This window comes from Melanerpes formicivorus, unplaced genomic scaffold, assembly GCF_026170545.1.
Source record: "Melanerpes formicivorus ecotype bairdi unplaced genomic scaffold, bMelFor1.0.p_v2 SCAF_5, whole genome shotgun sequence".
NCBI lineage: Eukaryota > Metazoa > Chordata > Aves > Piciformes > Picidae > Melanerpes > Melanerpes formicivorus.
Genome location: NW_027142357.1, coordinates 30,639,411 through 30,655,586, shown reverse-complemented (window position 1 = coordinate 30,655,586; position 16,176 = coordinate 30,639,411). Strand labels below are relative to the sequence as shown.

The 16,176-nt window shown below is 42.8% G+C and overlaps 1 protein-coding gene across 1 annotated transcript in view; it reads right to left on the bottom strand.

The window, feature by feature from the left end:
• Window positions 1–7,478: 7,478 nt before the first annotated feature.
• Window positions 7,479–16,176, bottom strand: part of PDIA5 (protein disulfide isomerase family A member 5) — a 108,865-nt gene continuing 100,167 nt past the window's right edge. The window contains exons 16-17 of the mRNA XM_068138999.1: window positions 10,879–11,013; window positions 7,479–7,947 (exon numbers count right to left, since the gene is read on the bottom strand). Coding sequence (XP_067995100.1) covers window positions 7,867–7,947; window positions 10,879–11,013 — 216 coding nt within the window. The 3' untranslated portion in view covers window positions 7,479–7,866. The remainder of the gene's footprint in view (window positions 7,948–10,878; window positions 11,014–16,176) is intronic.

Here is a 16,176-nt window from a genome sequence, read left to right as displayed (position 1 = left end):
ACAAATTACCTCAAACTTCTCCAGGTAGGAGATACCATTTTATACGTGCTCTTCATCAGCTGCTTTACTAAGTCCAGAGAGCCAGATTTCCCTTCTTTGTCTAGCTAATTAATTACTATATCAAGGAAAGCTATTGAATTACTCTGGTATTATCAAGCCTTAGTAAATGCCAATTTAGTTTTATTCTGTTTTCCAGTGACTGTCATGATTTCTGTAATTCTCTCCTCCCACATCCTTTCCTAAAGCCTAACATAAAACATTGATGTACACAGAGCAATATATATTGAGCCTTTTGAGACAAATCTGTCTTTTATTAGTCTTTGGTATAGACTAGTTAGAGCAGCAGTTATGAATGTGTTGGATGCCTCACTATATTCACTAGCAGAAAAGTACATGCATCTCTATTTTGGTTCTAAATATTGCTAGCAGCATTATTTAAATCAGAATAAATAACTTCACCTGGCTGCTTCAGCTAAGACACGGCCCCACATGGAACGGGGTCTTCACCTGAACAGGTTTGTAGTCCAACTCAAACATCATACATGTTGCAGAAAATCAGAGGACTACATGTGCAGTGCCTTAACTTGTAAGGCAAGTGCAGGTGTTGGGCATGGAAGAAATACAGGTTTTTAAGAAACAGAGAAGAGTTGGGGAGGATTTGTTGGAGAGGTACTGGCTGATTGGTCCAGATAGAGATGAATTACACATGGTATTGCCTTCTTTGTGCCTAATTTTTAATTATGTTGTGGACAGTACACAAATTGAAAGAGCTGGTAAGAAACTCAATCGAGACTTGAATTTCAAGTCCACGGCTGACCCACAGACTTTGCGTGTCCTTGGGCAAAATGCTTTCTCCTTTTTTCTCTTCTCACTGCCTCATCTGTAAAACAGAGATAACACTACTGCTTTTTCCCTAACCTGACTATTTACATAATAAAAGCCTTTTCATGCATGACAGTCTCTTATATATTTGTACAGCATCTAGTATAATGAGGACCTGGATCTTGGGACTACAATACAAACAATACACAACAATTAAGATTATGCATCCACCAAAAATATACATAATGCACCTAATACTGTGGTACCTCAGCAGGGGGACACAACTTTACTGCAGGTGAACTCTACTTCTGAGACTCCTGCAGTCCTTCCTTTTGTTCTGCTGTCTTGCCTAAGGGAGGCTTGTGGTAGACAGGGGAGTTTTAGGAAAGTTAGGAGTCCCGTGGCTATCTTTTTATGGTCTCCTGCAGATGGAAGGAGTGAAAGACCCCAGAGTCCTAGGGGATGTGCCAGGAGCTGGGCAGCATCATGAAAAGACTCCACATTTCTGCATTACCTCTCCTCTGCCCCCATTATCCTCTTGTTGTATCATGGAAAGTCTTCCTTGAGGGCAGTTTGTTCCTCTTTAAAAAGGGAACTAGAAAACCTCAGTCTGTAGTGTGTTGTCCATATTGTCAATGAGGATTACCTTGTACCCACTGGAGGCCAGCCAAGCAGAGAGCTGTCCTTTCCCTCTCGGCAGTCAAGCCCACACTATTGGAGAGGTCCGAGTGCATTCTGGGGATGCAATAGGGAGCACTGGACCTGATCACCCTGTTCCACACTAACGGGGCATCCTCTCACTATCCATCGGGATTGGAACTTCATTGTTATGCTGCACATTTTCCTAGGAGACATTCTCTCAGGTGTTTAATCTCAACTTGGAGAAAGACAGCATTCCCTACCAGAATTTTTGGGAAGCAGGAAGCTTTTTCCCCATAAGCTGTGTGGCCAGAAGATGATGCCAAAATGCTGCTCTCACTGGAGATCAAGCTGTCTCTGCACTTTGATTTCTCCACATGCTGAAAGTAAAAGTGCTTTGCCTGGCCTGAGCTGGTGAGTCTATGCCTTGAGGCTAGGTTGGCTCTGCAGCTACTTGACTGAAGAGGAGCAAAAGCACACATAAATTAGGAGCTCTTAAGGCAAATTTCCTCCTTGGGTCCCAGAGGAACTGATGAGGGCACTTAATGTTTGCAGCAGCAGACCAGCCCCTCTCCATAGAAAGGTGACATTTTTGAGTGCTTCCCCTTGTACTGGTATTGGCTTTTATATTCATTTAATTGTGCAGCATTGCACTGGCTAAAAAACACAGACGAAAAACAAGTTTCACCACCCTCCCTTTCTCTTTAGTAGTTTCAACAAACAAAGAAGCAGCATGATGGTAACTGGGTTACTAATAATTCATGGTTATGAACTGATTATTTAGTTGCATGTACTGTGCAAGGAAGATTGCATTGTGTGGTGGCTATTATTTTATGGGAATTGAGAGGAGGTATCAGGTGTCTGTTACAAATGTTAGGCACAAAATTAAAACACCCACACATACTGAAAGGGCCATCAACACGACAGGAAGAATAGTTCATTTTGCAAGCAGAAACATGACAAAGCAGAGGAGTGACAAATGCTTTAGATAAATCCAGAGTTCCATTTTAATGCATGGGATAAGGACCTCTTTTTCCATGTAGAGAGTCCCAACTTCTGCAGTTTCTTACTTCTCCATAATTTAGCTGAGCACATATTTGGCATTTGGAGTGTGACGGATTTACACATTTGCTACCAAATGAGCTGCAAGAGCTAATCAGCTCGCACAGAATTGCACATATTAATGAAGAAGGCTCTTCTGCATGCCTGCAATGTAGACACCCACTTAACTGGGGCACCAGAGACTCATTTGAAAAGATTTTGTTCACGTAGAAGCTTTCTTCCTATGATGAATGCTTGCAGCGAATCATGTGTTGTAGAGAGGGAGGGAGCAGTATCTGCAAAATCTGACTAAATGGCTCTCATTACTGAGTGATGGAAGAGCAGGAGGAAAGATAATTTATTAGTGGCTCAGAGCTAATGAGAATAATTAGCACTATGATGCTTTCGAAGCAAACACAGAATAACTGTTCCTTAAGGAGCATTAGAGTGGTGAGTGCTCTGGGCACCAGGACAGAGAAATTCCGTGAGCAGGACTCTTGCAAATCAAGAACCAAGTCTGGCAGCGGGCTAGAAACGCTCAGACATCCTTCTGGCTTTAATTATGGGCCAGCCTTGGAGCTGTGATTCCATACGTTTTGGGCTAACACACCATCTTTTTTTCTAGCCTCAAAACCAGCTGCACCAGGCTAATGAACACAGCTCAGCTTAACTCAGAAACCACAGTCTGGAAATTGCTGCCTTACATATTGAGTTTTTTGTTGATTTTTTAATTATTTTTTTTCCCCAACATTGCATCATACAGTGCCTGCCAAAACCTTGGCAAGAGTGCTTCACCGGGAGTATCGCAGCAGTGCTGGTCAGTCAGGCATTCCAGGAGTCCTGGTTGCCAGCAGATAAAAATGGAGTAATTTTCTTTGTAGATACACACAGATATGCTTCTTCCTTAATCAGAAAATAAAGGCAGGATGCACAGAGAAATCATAGCATCTTGTCACCAGCAGCCAAGGAAAATAACAGGAGAAATGCTGGGTTCCAATCAGTTCCAGCACAGAGCAGTTATGTACACAACCGGATCAACCAGAGGGCTGCACACCCGCAGTTCCAGTGGGGCCATGGTGCGGTCAGGCTGCCAAAGGCAAAGGAATAGCCAGAGTTTGGCCCTGATGCTCAGCACCTGCTGATAAAAGCTCATTTCACCCCTCTCAGTTTTCAGAGTTTACTCCCACAGTCCCAGTGCACCATTACAGACCCAATCATACTAAAGTAAGCCTATGAAATTAAAATGAGGTGCACGTGGACAACAGTCCCTGCTCCCCTGAGAGATGTTTTGAGTGAAGGGTTTGTTTCATAGTTTATAAAATGCAAGTTGGCAGGAGTTTAGTATTATTCTAGGAAATCCATATAGGAAACATTTCTTTCTTGTCATGCAGCACTACCAAAAATACAGAGAGTGAGTTTGCTTTTCAGTTTTCAAAAAGAAAACAGACTAAGAAAATACCTGTAGGCTAACTTGCCAGGTCTTGACTTTTCTTTTGAAAAGCAACTGGCCTCCAAAAATCACCCATGAAGCACTTCCATCTGAAACAAGGTTCTGTCTGAAGCATTCACTTAGAGCTTACTCATAATGGGAGTTGCATCTGCATTTTTACTCCCAAACTGAACGCTTTAAGCAAAATTCAGAGCTAATTTGGTCAGAAAAATTCTCAATACTGTTTCACGCAACTGCAGCTAGCTGGGAGAGGTTTGGGGGTCAGTGTGGCTACCAAACCAGAATGCAATGGTGTGGGGAGAGGAAAGAGGAAATGGCACTTTGCTCTTTCTTTTCTTGATTCAGATTGGAAAGCAAGTCTCTTCCAGTCTCTCCTGTAGGAGCTGCTCTAGTCTGAACAAATAAGGACCTTAGTTATTGTGTCAGAGGTAGATGGACAACTCCTTTACAACTGAAGCAAAATTATCCTCTCTGGTTGCAGGGGACTGGCATATAAACTTTTTCAAACTTGGGACTCCCATTTGGGTCTCCCATATCCCAGAGCACTCAGTCTCCTGGGATCTTGTCCAGGCTCCCTTTCTCTTTCTTTTGGTAGATGAAACAAATCCAGCATTTCAGAATCTCTTCATTAGATTTACTATCCAGCTGCTACTAGTCTGCCCAAAACACTTAGTCCTGCTACCCTTTGTCTGCTGGCCCAACAGGACCAAGAGAGACCTGTGAGGCATTTATGTTAAGCCGATGCTGAGGAACAAAGTAATACACAATCCTTATTCAGCCTCTGCTGTGTACGCTTTAGCCTTCCTCAGCAAGACTTAATCTGCTTAGCATTAATGGTGTAGCTGATAGCCAGGACCTCTGAATCACACCTTAAAAGGGCTGAAAGACCAAACCCATAATTGCAAGAGCAGAATCTCTCATTCACTATAACCCACTTGTTATCAGCAATTAAGTTTCTTCCTGATAAATGATTCATGATTTGAAACTCCAGATTACTGTGGCAGAAATTCCTGTGTGGTTATGAATTCCTGGGCTATGCCTCTGCTATGAAAGGCTGGAAAGTCTGAATGTGTGAAATGCCCCACAAAATAAGAGCTCCTGCATATAAGATACTCTTCATTCATAGTGTGTGGAAAAAAAAATAAATAAGTCTGAAAAGCATTTCAACTTGACTGGTACAAATATAAACATTAACTGAGCTGGGTAGCAAATATATAGCACCAGTTTCTGCTTTAGTGGAGGCAACAGAATTACAACAGTGTAACTGAGATCCAGACCTGGTCTACTAATTAAAAAGGCTTAGAAGAAAATCTCCAAGTTCATGGTACACTCTAGTTCACAGTAACTAAAGCTTTTGTCAGCAACTTGATGTAATTGTTTATGGTGTTCAAAACTGTCTTTCCCAAAACCCATTCAGACTATAAACCAGATGAATCATGACCCTGTAACAGAAGGTAAATTATTCTCAAATATTTTATATTTGTGCATTAACACATGATTAGTCAAGAAAAAAATTGAATGCCCAAATCCAAGGAGTAACTGACAAAAGACTGAAGGGAAAAATGAGAATTCTTAATTTTAATTTTATTATGGTGTAACCAGCTGTAAGGAATTACTGGTCTGGAGCACAGTGTGCAATTGTCCTATCCTAAACATTTACCAAAGGCTGTAATTCAGAATGATCCTGACAAGTGATGTCACCATTGGCAAGCTATGATTTTTTTTTCCCCCTTTTAAGTCTCTCATATTCACACAGATACAGGCACTGCCTATGCACAGAAATGCTCAAGCATTTCTGAAGCCTATTTCTTTAATGGTAGTTGCTTTGACTCTGAGATCAAGAAAAATGCTGCAAGTTCTGGACTGATCATACTTGATAGTTTGCTGGTAAGCAAAAGAATTCCTGATTCAAATCAAGTGGCATCAATATATATCATTTCCTAAACACAGGGCAGAATGTTTGCTACTAATGCAGAGAGAGCTTGAAAGAAGCACTGTGATCTTATGCAAAACCACTAAACATAACACAAAGTAGCTATGCTAACAGAAAATAAAAAACCCAACACAGTAAGAGACTTAATCAATTAAGCTACTTTCACACTAGAATATTATGTAGTACCAAGCAGATGATTTTTTGAGTGAAGAGACTCATCAGGTGCCTAATAAGAGAAGATACTTGGCAGAGCTCCATCGCTGTTCAAATTGATGTCATGGTTAACAAGCTGGCTACCACACAAGGCCAATCAGGCTACCAGTATTCCAGATTACTCACTAATGGCTTCAGCAGCTAGTGCCAAACATACAGTGCCATTAATTGGGCAAGAGAGAAGAGGGACAAAATCCCAAGAAAGGATGTAAGGTGCCATTCACCTCCTGAACAGCACAGCACAGAACTACCCATTAGCACAGTCTTCACTGAGGATCCAAATCAGAAAATGAGATGGGCAGCTGAGGAGCAAGAGGAAGATTTCAGACCCAAGGCACAGGTTCTCTGTCAGAAGCTATTTTGTCCACTTGTTGAGTGCCAAGGCAGATGGAGGCCAACCCTCACACTGGCAAACACCCCACTGTACTGCCCAGCACACCTGGGCACCAGGCTGTCCTGGAAAACAGGCAGTGGGCACCCATCCTGTGCGTGCTGGCTCTTGCTAAACCACCACCATGGTCATTGACCCAGCGGTGAAGAAGCTGAACAAGGCTATTAATGAAGAAAATACTTGTCTTCTTTAAAATTTATTTTTAGTTCAAACTGAATCACAACTTCCTGCCCCTCCCTCTCCCTCCCTGTGAAGACATAGTACCTCCAGATCAATGTCTTTAAGTATCAAGAGTGCAACACATTTCAGCTGTTGCCAACACAGGTTTTACAGTGATGACTTTGCCAGAGATTGTTTACGCAACTCCTCGAAGAGCAAAAAAAGGAAAAATCCCACATACAAATGCAGATAAAACTTTTGGACCATAAACCACATTGATATACATAATTACTGCATTATGAAAAGTATTGTGCATTTATCAAAACAGTTGAACTAACACTTTCCAATACATTTGATACGGCCCAATCACAATTTGAAGGGAGAATGCACACCCCAAAAGGGTAACTGCATACCCTGGCAAGATAATCACTCCTGCCATAACTTACAGATGCATTTGACAGCAAAGGAGAGTTTAGATTCCATTTTACCCATGCTCTCTTAATGTTTGATACTTGGCTTACTTCACTCAATACATTCTATAATGTTATGTAAACAGTCCTGATTTAAAGACCAGAGAGAGAAAATGAAATCAACAGATCTGGACTGGTCAATATTAATGTCTTCATTGACTCAGATATCTTATTTATCCCTGAGCACCTTAAAATTGTTCCCCCAACTCTCACTGAAGAACACGTAACTAGTTCACAAGAATGTAAAACTGCAATTGGGTAAGTCTGTGTCTTGCAAGTTTCCCATTTTCCTTCACTGATTTAAAAAAAAAACACAACCAACCAACCCCAAACAACCAAAACAAACAAACACCCCCCCCCCCCCCGTGCCCCCTCCCCATTGTTTTTCACATGTACTGCAATACTTTAAAAAAAGGAAAAGAAAAGAAAAGAAAATCACTCTATCAAACAACATCACCTACAGACACACTACAGACTACAAAAATATTGCATAGGAGTGTCAGTGGGCATAGTCTCACAACATGAGAGAAAATGCTAGGTTTTCTTTAAAACATTATGGCAACTTTCTAATTTATTTTCCTTTTAAAAATCAAGTGGTTTCACTTTATTTCAAAATTGTAGAAAATGGCCATGGCTGTTTATAAAAAAAAAAAAGTCTCTGTCTTGAGAATATGTGAAGTCTCAGGTGCAATAACAAAAGACCTGGAACCGTTCACAGTGCAGCGGAAAGCTTCTTTTGAGGCAGAAACTACAACTCATCCTTCTTCTTTCCTACTCTTTCATGGTCTCTTTCTCTCAGGGTTCGCATGAAAGTGGTGAATCCAGACTCCTAGTTTTGAAGAAAGAAGAATAAGAGTCATATTTTTACAAACCAGTCAAAACAATACATCAAGAACACTTTTAGTTTCTGTATTCCACAACAGAATATAAACTAAGGAGCAGTTATTGCTTATGCAGTGTGGCACTGCACAGTGCTCTGGTCCAATGTTACTCCTCTGCAATGCAAAGAGAAAATATCTATGCAGATTCTACACGTCAGGCTTTGAAGAGATGGAACTGTGATGGGTTACTCCCATCCTGAAAGCAGCGGAGGGGGGGAAGCTTGTGAGAGCCTTGCTCTCCCTGGAGGGCTTTTTCCTCCTGGGGAACTGAGTTAGTCTGTTCTACTCCCCCTCCCTGCCCAGCAAGCCTGTAAAAAGGAAGACACTGCAGCCATTTGCTCTCTTTGGCTTCTCCTTGCCCGGACAAGAGGACTGTTGCTCGTTTCCTGCTTCTCTGCCACGTGGTCAAGCCTGGTCCTCCTCCCTGTACATCCACGCCTTTCCAAAGGACTCCAAAGGACTGGTTTTGTATACATATTTTCCCCATCCATCCCTGTTCCTTACCCTTGTGAACCCTTCCTGTTACTGTTTTTTTATATATATGTATATATATTCCTGTCTAGACAAGTAACACTGATCCTACCCAATGTGACCATTTTTACTTTCAAGCAATCCTGAAACACACTTGTCAAAAACGGTGCTAAAGTCAAAAAATACAAAGAGAGAGAGAACAAACAAACAAGTTTTTTCAAGTCAAACTGTTACTTCAAAACAAAGACAACACTACAAAACCAAACCTCAGAGCTGAGAAGCTTTTGAGAAGGCTGAACAACAAAGCAGTCTTCTAAAATGATTCACTATTTTACTAAAAAGTATGAAGTGACAAGTTTGGGCCCTGGGTCATCTGGAGATATCTGGCAATCAACAGCCCCCATGAAAGGACCCCAGTTTTCAAAGTCTGGAAGTCACATAAAATACACTGGGGTCAGTAGGTGTCCTGATTCTTCCTTGCTCAAGCTGCTTGGGATGAAATGCCCTAAACCCTCTATTTTGTAATTGCAATTCCATTGGAGGTGTGGAGGATGTCTTACAAGCTACTACCGGGCTCATGCTCTTCCCCACAGCCAGTACTCTGGTGTGGGGCGGCAAGGAGCTGAGAGCTCCTCCTCTACTAGTCATGTCTCCTGCTGCAGCATGTCATATTGCCCCCATGGCAGCTGACACTACCTATCTTCTTCCCTGACCATGTGAAATTGATGATACATCAGCTCCACCACAGTGAACTAAATATCCATGGACAGCTACTGATTTAGTGCCAGAATTTGGACCAGAAAACCGGTTCCCTGGCTCCAAATGATCTCTCCTGAAATTTCTTTTGCAAAGTAGGTGTTGGTGGGATAAGGCAGTTCACAAAGTATTGCCATGCTGACAGCAAGTCCTTCAAAAGTGCAATGCCTTATTACTGTAACAGATGTGTGAACAGACCTGCAAATTCCATGGAAGATACTGAGTTAAGTGCTGCCTCCAGCACTACTGTGATAGGAGATAACAAAACCTAATTTAGTGTTGCACAAGCAGAAGACCACAGACCTCAGAAGAGGTGGAGGAAGAACACAGTTGCCAGCAGAAGAGAGATTGAAATGTTCTTTGGGTAATTTAATTCTACCCAAGAAAGGGTTGGCTGCACACAGGGGATTAGTCTGTCCACTTTCCAGCACAGGCATAATCATCTCCCAATTGCTGTGGCCTCAGAGCACTCCTGTCTCGCTAAATTCTTTTTGTCAGCCATCACAGATCCTTCATTTCACATATAATTTCTATAAGAATGGATTAGAAGTACAAAAATTGTGTGTGAAATTTTCCTTAATTGTTTGCTACTGCACCCACCTTTACTCTTAAGAAGAGTTCCACAACTGGAGCTAAACACCATCTGCAACACCGCCTTGATCAGCACTGTAAAATGGTAATTACTGGGGCCCTAATGCTGGAGAAAACTAAGAGGCAAAGCTCCATGAAGATATCCTTAAGATTCTAACTGACTAAAAAATTCAGAATTTGGCATTTGTGGTCATATTTCTCTATAATTAGGTGAGCTGTAATAGCAGCAATAACTTTGAGGCAAGGCTCTTTCATCAAAGTCACTAGACAGATTGAAGACCCCAAGTTGTTCTTGCAGGCCCTAGTGCCTCCAGGCAATCAATCACTGCTGAGGGGTAATCTCCCTCTAGGAGGTTATGATGAAGAATACACACAAATAATTCAATTGCTCTTACTTTCAGGCAATCTACAACCAGGGAAGGCATTATGCCATTTCTGCCCCTTGTACTCATAGCATATAATTAGTTGGCCACAGAAGGACAAAAGAATGAAACTTCAGCCCATGGGCTAGATGGTACAATTGGTCTCTCCATCCTGAGCTCCAGAACTGAATCAGATTTAGGAAGAATGAGATATTTAGTTTCCCTCAGTCTCCAAAGGACAGCTTTGTCCTTGCTATAAAACCAACAGCTTGTCTCCATTTGGCAGCCTGGTGGACCCATAACATGTTTGCAGTGTATCTTTGATCCAGAACTTACAGGAGTAAGGTCTGTATTTTCTGGCATTTCTGCATGTAGCAGCAGGCCATGCAATAAACCCTTCACTTCCACTCAGTTCAAATTCACTTGCAGACTTCAGCTTAAAGAATATACAATAAAGCATTACCAAATCTACTCCTTTTTCCTCTTCTCACATTCCTAAAATAGACCAAGCATGTTCCTAATGCAGAGATGTAGAGGGGTGCAGTGCACAGTGATTCATCCATGTAAGACCGTAACAGAAGCAGTTAAACATCCTTTCAGCATCATCAAAAGCTACCCTGCAGTTTCCATGTAAAAGGCAGAAAAAGGCAGAGGAGACCTTCCTTCCTCTGTCAGGTGATGGCTCTTGCTTTCACTTACCCCTCTTTCTCCAGTATATTTCTCCACAAATTTTCCATAGTTGTAGTAATTGAAGGTGGGGTAGCCATCAACCCCCTCCTGCTTGCACAGGTCATGATTCTGTTCTTTGGCACAGTCCACTGCAGCGTAGGCAATCTGAAATGCAAGAGACCAGCATGAGGCAGGAGAAGGCAAAGCAAGACTCTACAGTTACACTGCTGCAGCTTAGACTGAACACTAAGAGCAATCCAATTCTTCTGCCAAAAATGAAACAGCTTTTTAAATGTCTCAGCTGCAGAGGAAGATCAGATGGTGATCATCAGGTGAAGGCACAGAAATGGAGGAGCAGAAGCCTGCTCCCTCCCAACAAAATGCTGCACTACTTGTACAGCACCTGGCCTACACAGCTGCAAGGTGTGTTCAACTCACAGAGCTCTCAGAAAATCACCCTCCTAACCTCCTGGTTGAGCACTGCTTTAGACTCCAAACAGGAAGTCCAGGGGCTGTCTTTGTAACACCAAATCCAAACACAGCAGTCACAGCTCTGTCACACTGCAATATTTTTCTTGCACTTTGGTTTAAAGTAATGAACCACTTTAAAGGTGATGAACTGTGATCAAGGGTGACTTTGATAACTGTAACAACCCACCTAACCCAATCTCCTTCCTGTGGCATGGCTAATGCTTGTCAAAGTACCTCTTCTGGAGAGTCATGTCTGGCACTTATGCAGGCTATTAAGAAGTTTGTGATTTTGAACCCAAACAGCTTTGGTGAACTCCATTCTGTTCTCCCAAGGTCAAACAAGGATGAGTGAGAGGCCATTAACTAACATATAATGCACAGAGAAGAAGGTTTCTTGTTTGCAATTTGGGTTTGTGTTTCCTTTCCTGTCCTTTTTCATTCTATTCTTTGAGGTAAGGACTGCTTGTTATGTGCAGCCACTAGCAAAGCGGGCTTTAATTCCTTACAAAACCTCTAGATGCTACTGTCACACAAACTAACCCTGAGGAGGAAACAGCCTGCCACCCTCTCAGCCCGGTTGGCAGCAGGACAACACCCTCCATCCCTTCCTGCTTCAGCACAGGCAAAGGGAGGAAGCTGAATCTCAGAGTCTTAGAGCATCAGCTCAGCTAACCCCAGTTTAGAGCATTTGACATTTGAAACCTGATTCTGTGAAGAATTGAGGAGGGGCTGCACATAACATTTCTGATGTTGAATCAAAATACAATTCATTGGCTTCTACTTAAAGCATCCATGCCCTCTGCTGTGATTTCACACTGACTGTTCCTGTGAGTGGCAGTTCTGGCTCTGAAAGCACACTGCTGCTTCTCCAGGCTTGCCTTCACAGCCCTGTACAAGAGCAACCAGGTTCAAGTAAAAGCTATGTACAAACCCAAACAAATTAGAGGAATGATTTTTGCAGTTGTGGGCAAGTGCTAATTTCATAGCAGACACATCTTTAACTTGAAATTTCCGTTCCTCAAGCCTCCTTCAAACAATCTGCATGGCTTTAGGGTCGCAGTTGAACTGTCCTTCCTTAATTAAAACATCACTTAATAATCCAAAATGCCCTCCAGTTTCATGGTGACACCGTCAAAATGAAAAACCTGATCTCATTATCCTAGCAGTAATTAAAGAGATTGGCAAAACCAACTTCAGTTCATTTGCTTGGTTTGTTTTGGCTTTGAAAAACCTGACAAGACAACTCAAAGATCTCACTTGGGTCTGTACTCAGATGGAAAGCACTATATAAAGTCAGCAGTGTTCCTACAAGTCCAGAGAAGGGCAACGAAGTTGGTGAGGGGTTTGGAACACAAGCCCTATGAGGAAAGACTGAGGGAGCTGGGGTTGCTTAGCCTGGAGAAGAGGAGGCTCAGGGGTGACCTTATTGCTCTCTACAACTACCTGAAGGGAGGTTGTAGACAGGCAGATGTCGGTCTCTTCTCCCAGGCAGCCAGTACCAGAACAAGAGGACAGTCTCAGGCTGTGCCAGGGGAGGTTCAGGTTAGATGTTAGGAAGAAGTTCTATACAGAGAGAGTGATTGCCCATTGGAATGGGCTGCCTGGGGAGGCGGTGGAGTCGCCGTCATTGGAGGTGTTCAGGAGGAGACTTGATGGGGTGCTTGGTGCCATGGTTTAGTTGTTTAGGTGGGTTGGATTGGTTGATGGGTTGGATGCAATGATCTTGAAGGTCTCTTCCAACCTAGTCTGGTCTATTCTATTCTATTCAGTTTCTGTTTTCCCATTTTAATCATCAATAAGGCTATTGCAGAAACAGGACAGTTGAGAGCTGTTAAACACATGCATGACCAAACTTTTTTCAGTTTTGTAAACAGAAAGAGTCCTACTCAATTCAGGGCCGGTTAAAACAAAGGGTTAGGAATAAAACACTGCAAAAGGGTTTTCCAACCTTAGCAGCCAGCCAAAATCAAGAGCCTTGTTGGCCACTTCTGTGTAGAGGAAAACTTACAATGGAGACAAACATTTATTTAGTATCACAGTATTAATGTAGAAGGAATACTGAAGTTTTGGTTCCCTGAAAACAGGAAAAATAAATAGAACTGTTTTTCCCCCTCGCTGCTCTAAATATCATGCAGAGAGAGATTACATCCAGGAAGGGGAAGGAGTACATGTATTCATCCAGACCTTAGTAGCTAGTCTGAGCCATGAAACTGTTGTGACCAATGACCCATCCATTCTTACTGTCTTGAAGATTAAAACAATTAGTTTTTAGTACATTGGAAGCAAGAGAAGCTCTCTTCATCTGTACCTCTTTGGGAACATCTAGACTGGTTTTGGTTGCAGCAACAAGTGATAGGATGAGAGGAAATGGCCTCGAGTTGCACATGGGGAGGTTTAAGTTGGATATTTGAAGAAACTTTTTCACTGAAAGGTTTATCAAACACTGGTTGAATCCCCATCCCCAGAGAGGTCGTGGTGCAAAGGGACATGATTTAGTACTGGGCCTGGTAGAGTTAAGTAACAGTGGGACTTGATCTTAAAGATCTTTTTCAACCAAAGAGGACCTATGATTTACAAAAGGCTTTTGTGACAATAGCACCAGTGAGGTGACACTGCAGTGGACACGTGAAATTCTGGAAGTCACTCTCAGCCCTGCTCAGAATATCTTGCTGCCTGGAAAAAAAATAATGTTGATGGACTATAAGGAGGTGGCCTCTGGAAAAAAAGCTTAGCAGCCTGCTTGAGATACAGCTCTCCTATACAGCACATGGAAATCTAAGATGGTCCATTTGTGGTACACTGAAATAATGCACAAAGACCCCAGTCTAAAAGCACAATGCTGTGCAACAGGTCTGATGGCAAGGGACACGTACATCTGGAGTAGTGTTTGGAGGACATGCCCATGGTCTGTTACTCTCTGACATGCTCCTGATGCAAGTTCCCACAGTCCCACAGACTCAATACTGCTCCTGAAATGTCATTGTGAGCCCAGCTCTTCAGAGTATACATTCCTGTTTGGTTATTTTTGCAGTCAGTGAGAGAAAAGAAAAGGCAATTTTCAAAACCCTTGTAGCTCATACAGGCCTGAGCAAAGTTTCATAGGGAGACATCTAATTCCTAAGACTGTATCTGAGGCTGCATATCAAATGCCTGCTGCCAACAGTAGCTGAGTAAGAGTACTTAGGAGAGCCTGAGTGATTACTTTAGAGTGGAAATGTCAAGGCAGCCTAAATATAGAGGTTGCTACCATCTCTACGCACTCATTACCATAGAATCACATTCCTAATTGTCTTGCCTGTCTCACAGCAGAAGATCAAATATAGTGCACTGCAAGAAGAGACAAGTAATCCTGAAAAACACCTGTAGCAAAACACACTTCTGGACTAAGGACCAATTCCAGTCTCGGTTCTATCAATTCCAGACAGCTGAACTCTAAGACACAACAGAATCTCAGCAAACAGCACCCATGCCTTTTGCTTCACTCAGTTTGTGTTTTCATGCATTGAGAATACTAAACTCATTTCTGGTAGAGAAGTTTCCTGCAGCAGGTTGAAGTTAGGGTGAATTATTTCATGATAATACATAAATATTTCATGATAATACATTAGGAGCAGACGTTAGTCAGTTAGAGGGTAGAAAGGCTCTGCAGAGGGACCTCGACCGACTGGACAGATGGGCAGAGTCCAATGGGATGGCTTTCAACAAGTCCAAGTGCCGAGTGCTGCACTTTGGCTACGGCAATCCCATGCAGAGCTATAGGCTGGGGTCGGAGTGGCTGGAGAGCTCCCAAACAGAGAGGGACCTGGGGGTGCTGATTGACAGCCGCCTAAACATGAGTCAGCAGTGTGCCCAGGTGGCCAAGAGGGATAAATGGCATCCTGGCCTGCATTAGGAATAGTGTGGCCAGCAGGAGCAGGGAAGTCATTGTGCCCCTGTACTCTGCTTTGGTTAGGCCGCACCTTGAGTACTGTGTCCAGTTCTGGGCCCCTCAATTTAAGAAGGACATTGAGACACTTGAACGTGTCCAGAGAAGGGCAACAAGGCTGGGGAGAGGCCTTGAACACAAGCCCTATGAGGAGAGGCTGAGGGAGCTGGGATTGTTTAGCCTGGAGAAGAGGAGGCTCAGGGGTGACCTCATTGCCCTCTACAACTACCTGAAAGGTGGTTGTAGCCAGGAAGGGGTTGGTGTCTTCTCCCAGGCAACCAGCACCAGAACAAGGGGACACAGTCTCAAGCTGCGCCAGGGGAGGTTTAGACTCGAGGTGAGGAGAAAGTTCTTCACTGAGCGAGTCATTCGGCATTGGAATGTGCTGCCCAGGGAGGTGGTTGAGTCACCATCCCTGGAGGTGTTCAAGAGGGGACTGGACGTGGCACTTGGTGCTGTGGTCTAGTCATGGGGTCTGTGTTGATAGGTTGGACTCGATGATCCTCGAGGTCTCTTCCAACCTTAGTTATACTGTGATAAAGGCTGCACACAGAAAGTTGCAGCCCACAAAAAGAAAATCTTTGCTTGAGTCCTGTCTCAAGCGGGCAATGATACATTGCAGGGAGGTTTTCCTCTCATTCTCAAACTTCTTGGCAACTATCAGTTTTTCTGCATTGCTAAAGAAGGAAGATGAATCAGGAAAAATAAGAACCCAGAAAATTTTGACCAAAATATGGTTGAAGACTTCTGGAGAATATTATTTTTAGAAATGATCTTCATATTCAACTACTAGCTAGATGTTACACAGCAGTTCACTGGAAAGCATAGGTTAGCTTTGTCTTGTAAGAACACTAACTGTATCTGACCAGAAATTTCAGATTAAGCATGAGACATTGTGATATCCATCCAGAAACCAAGACACTTTGGAATCA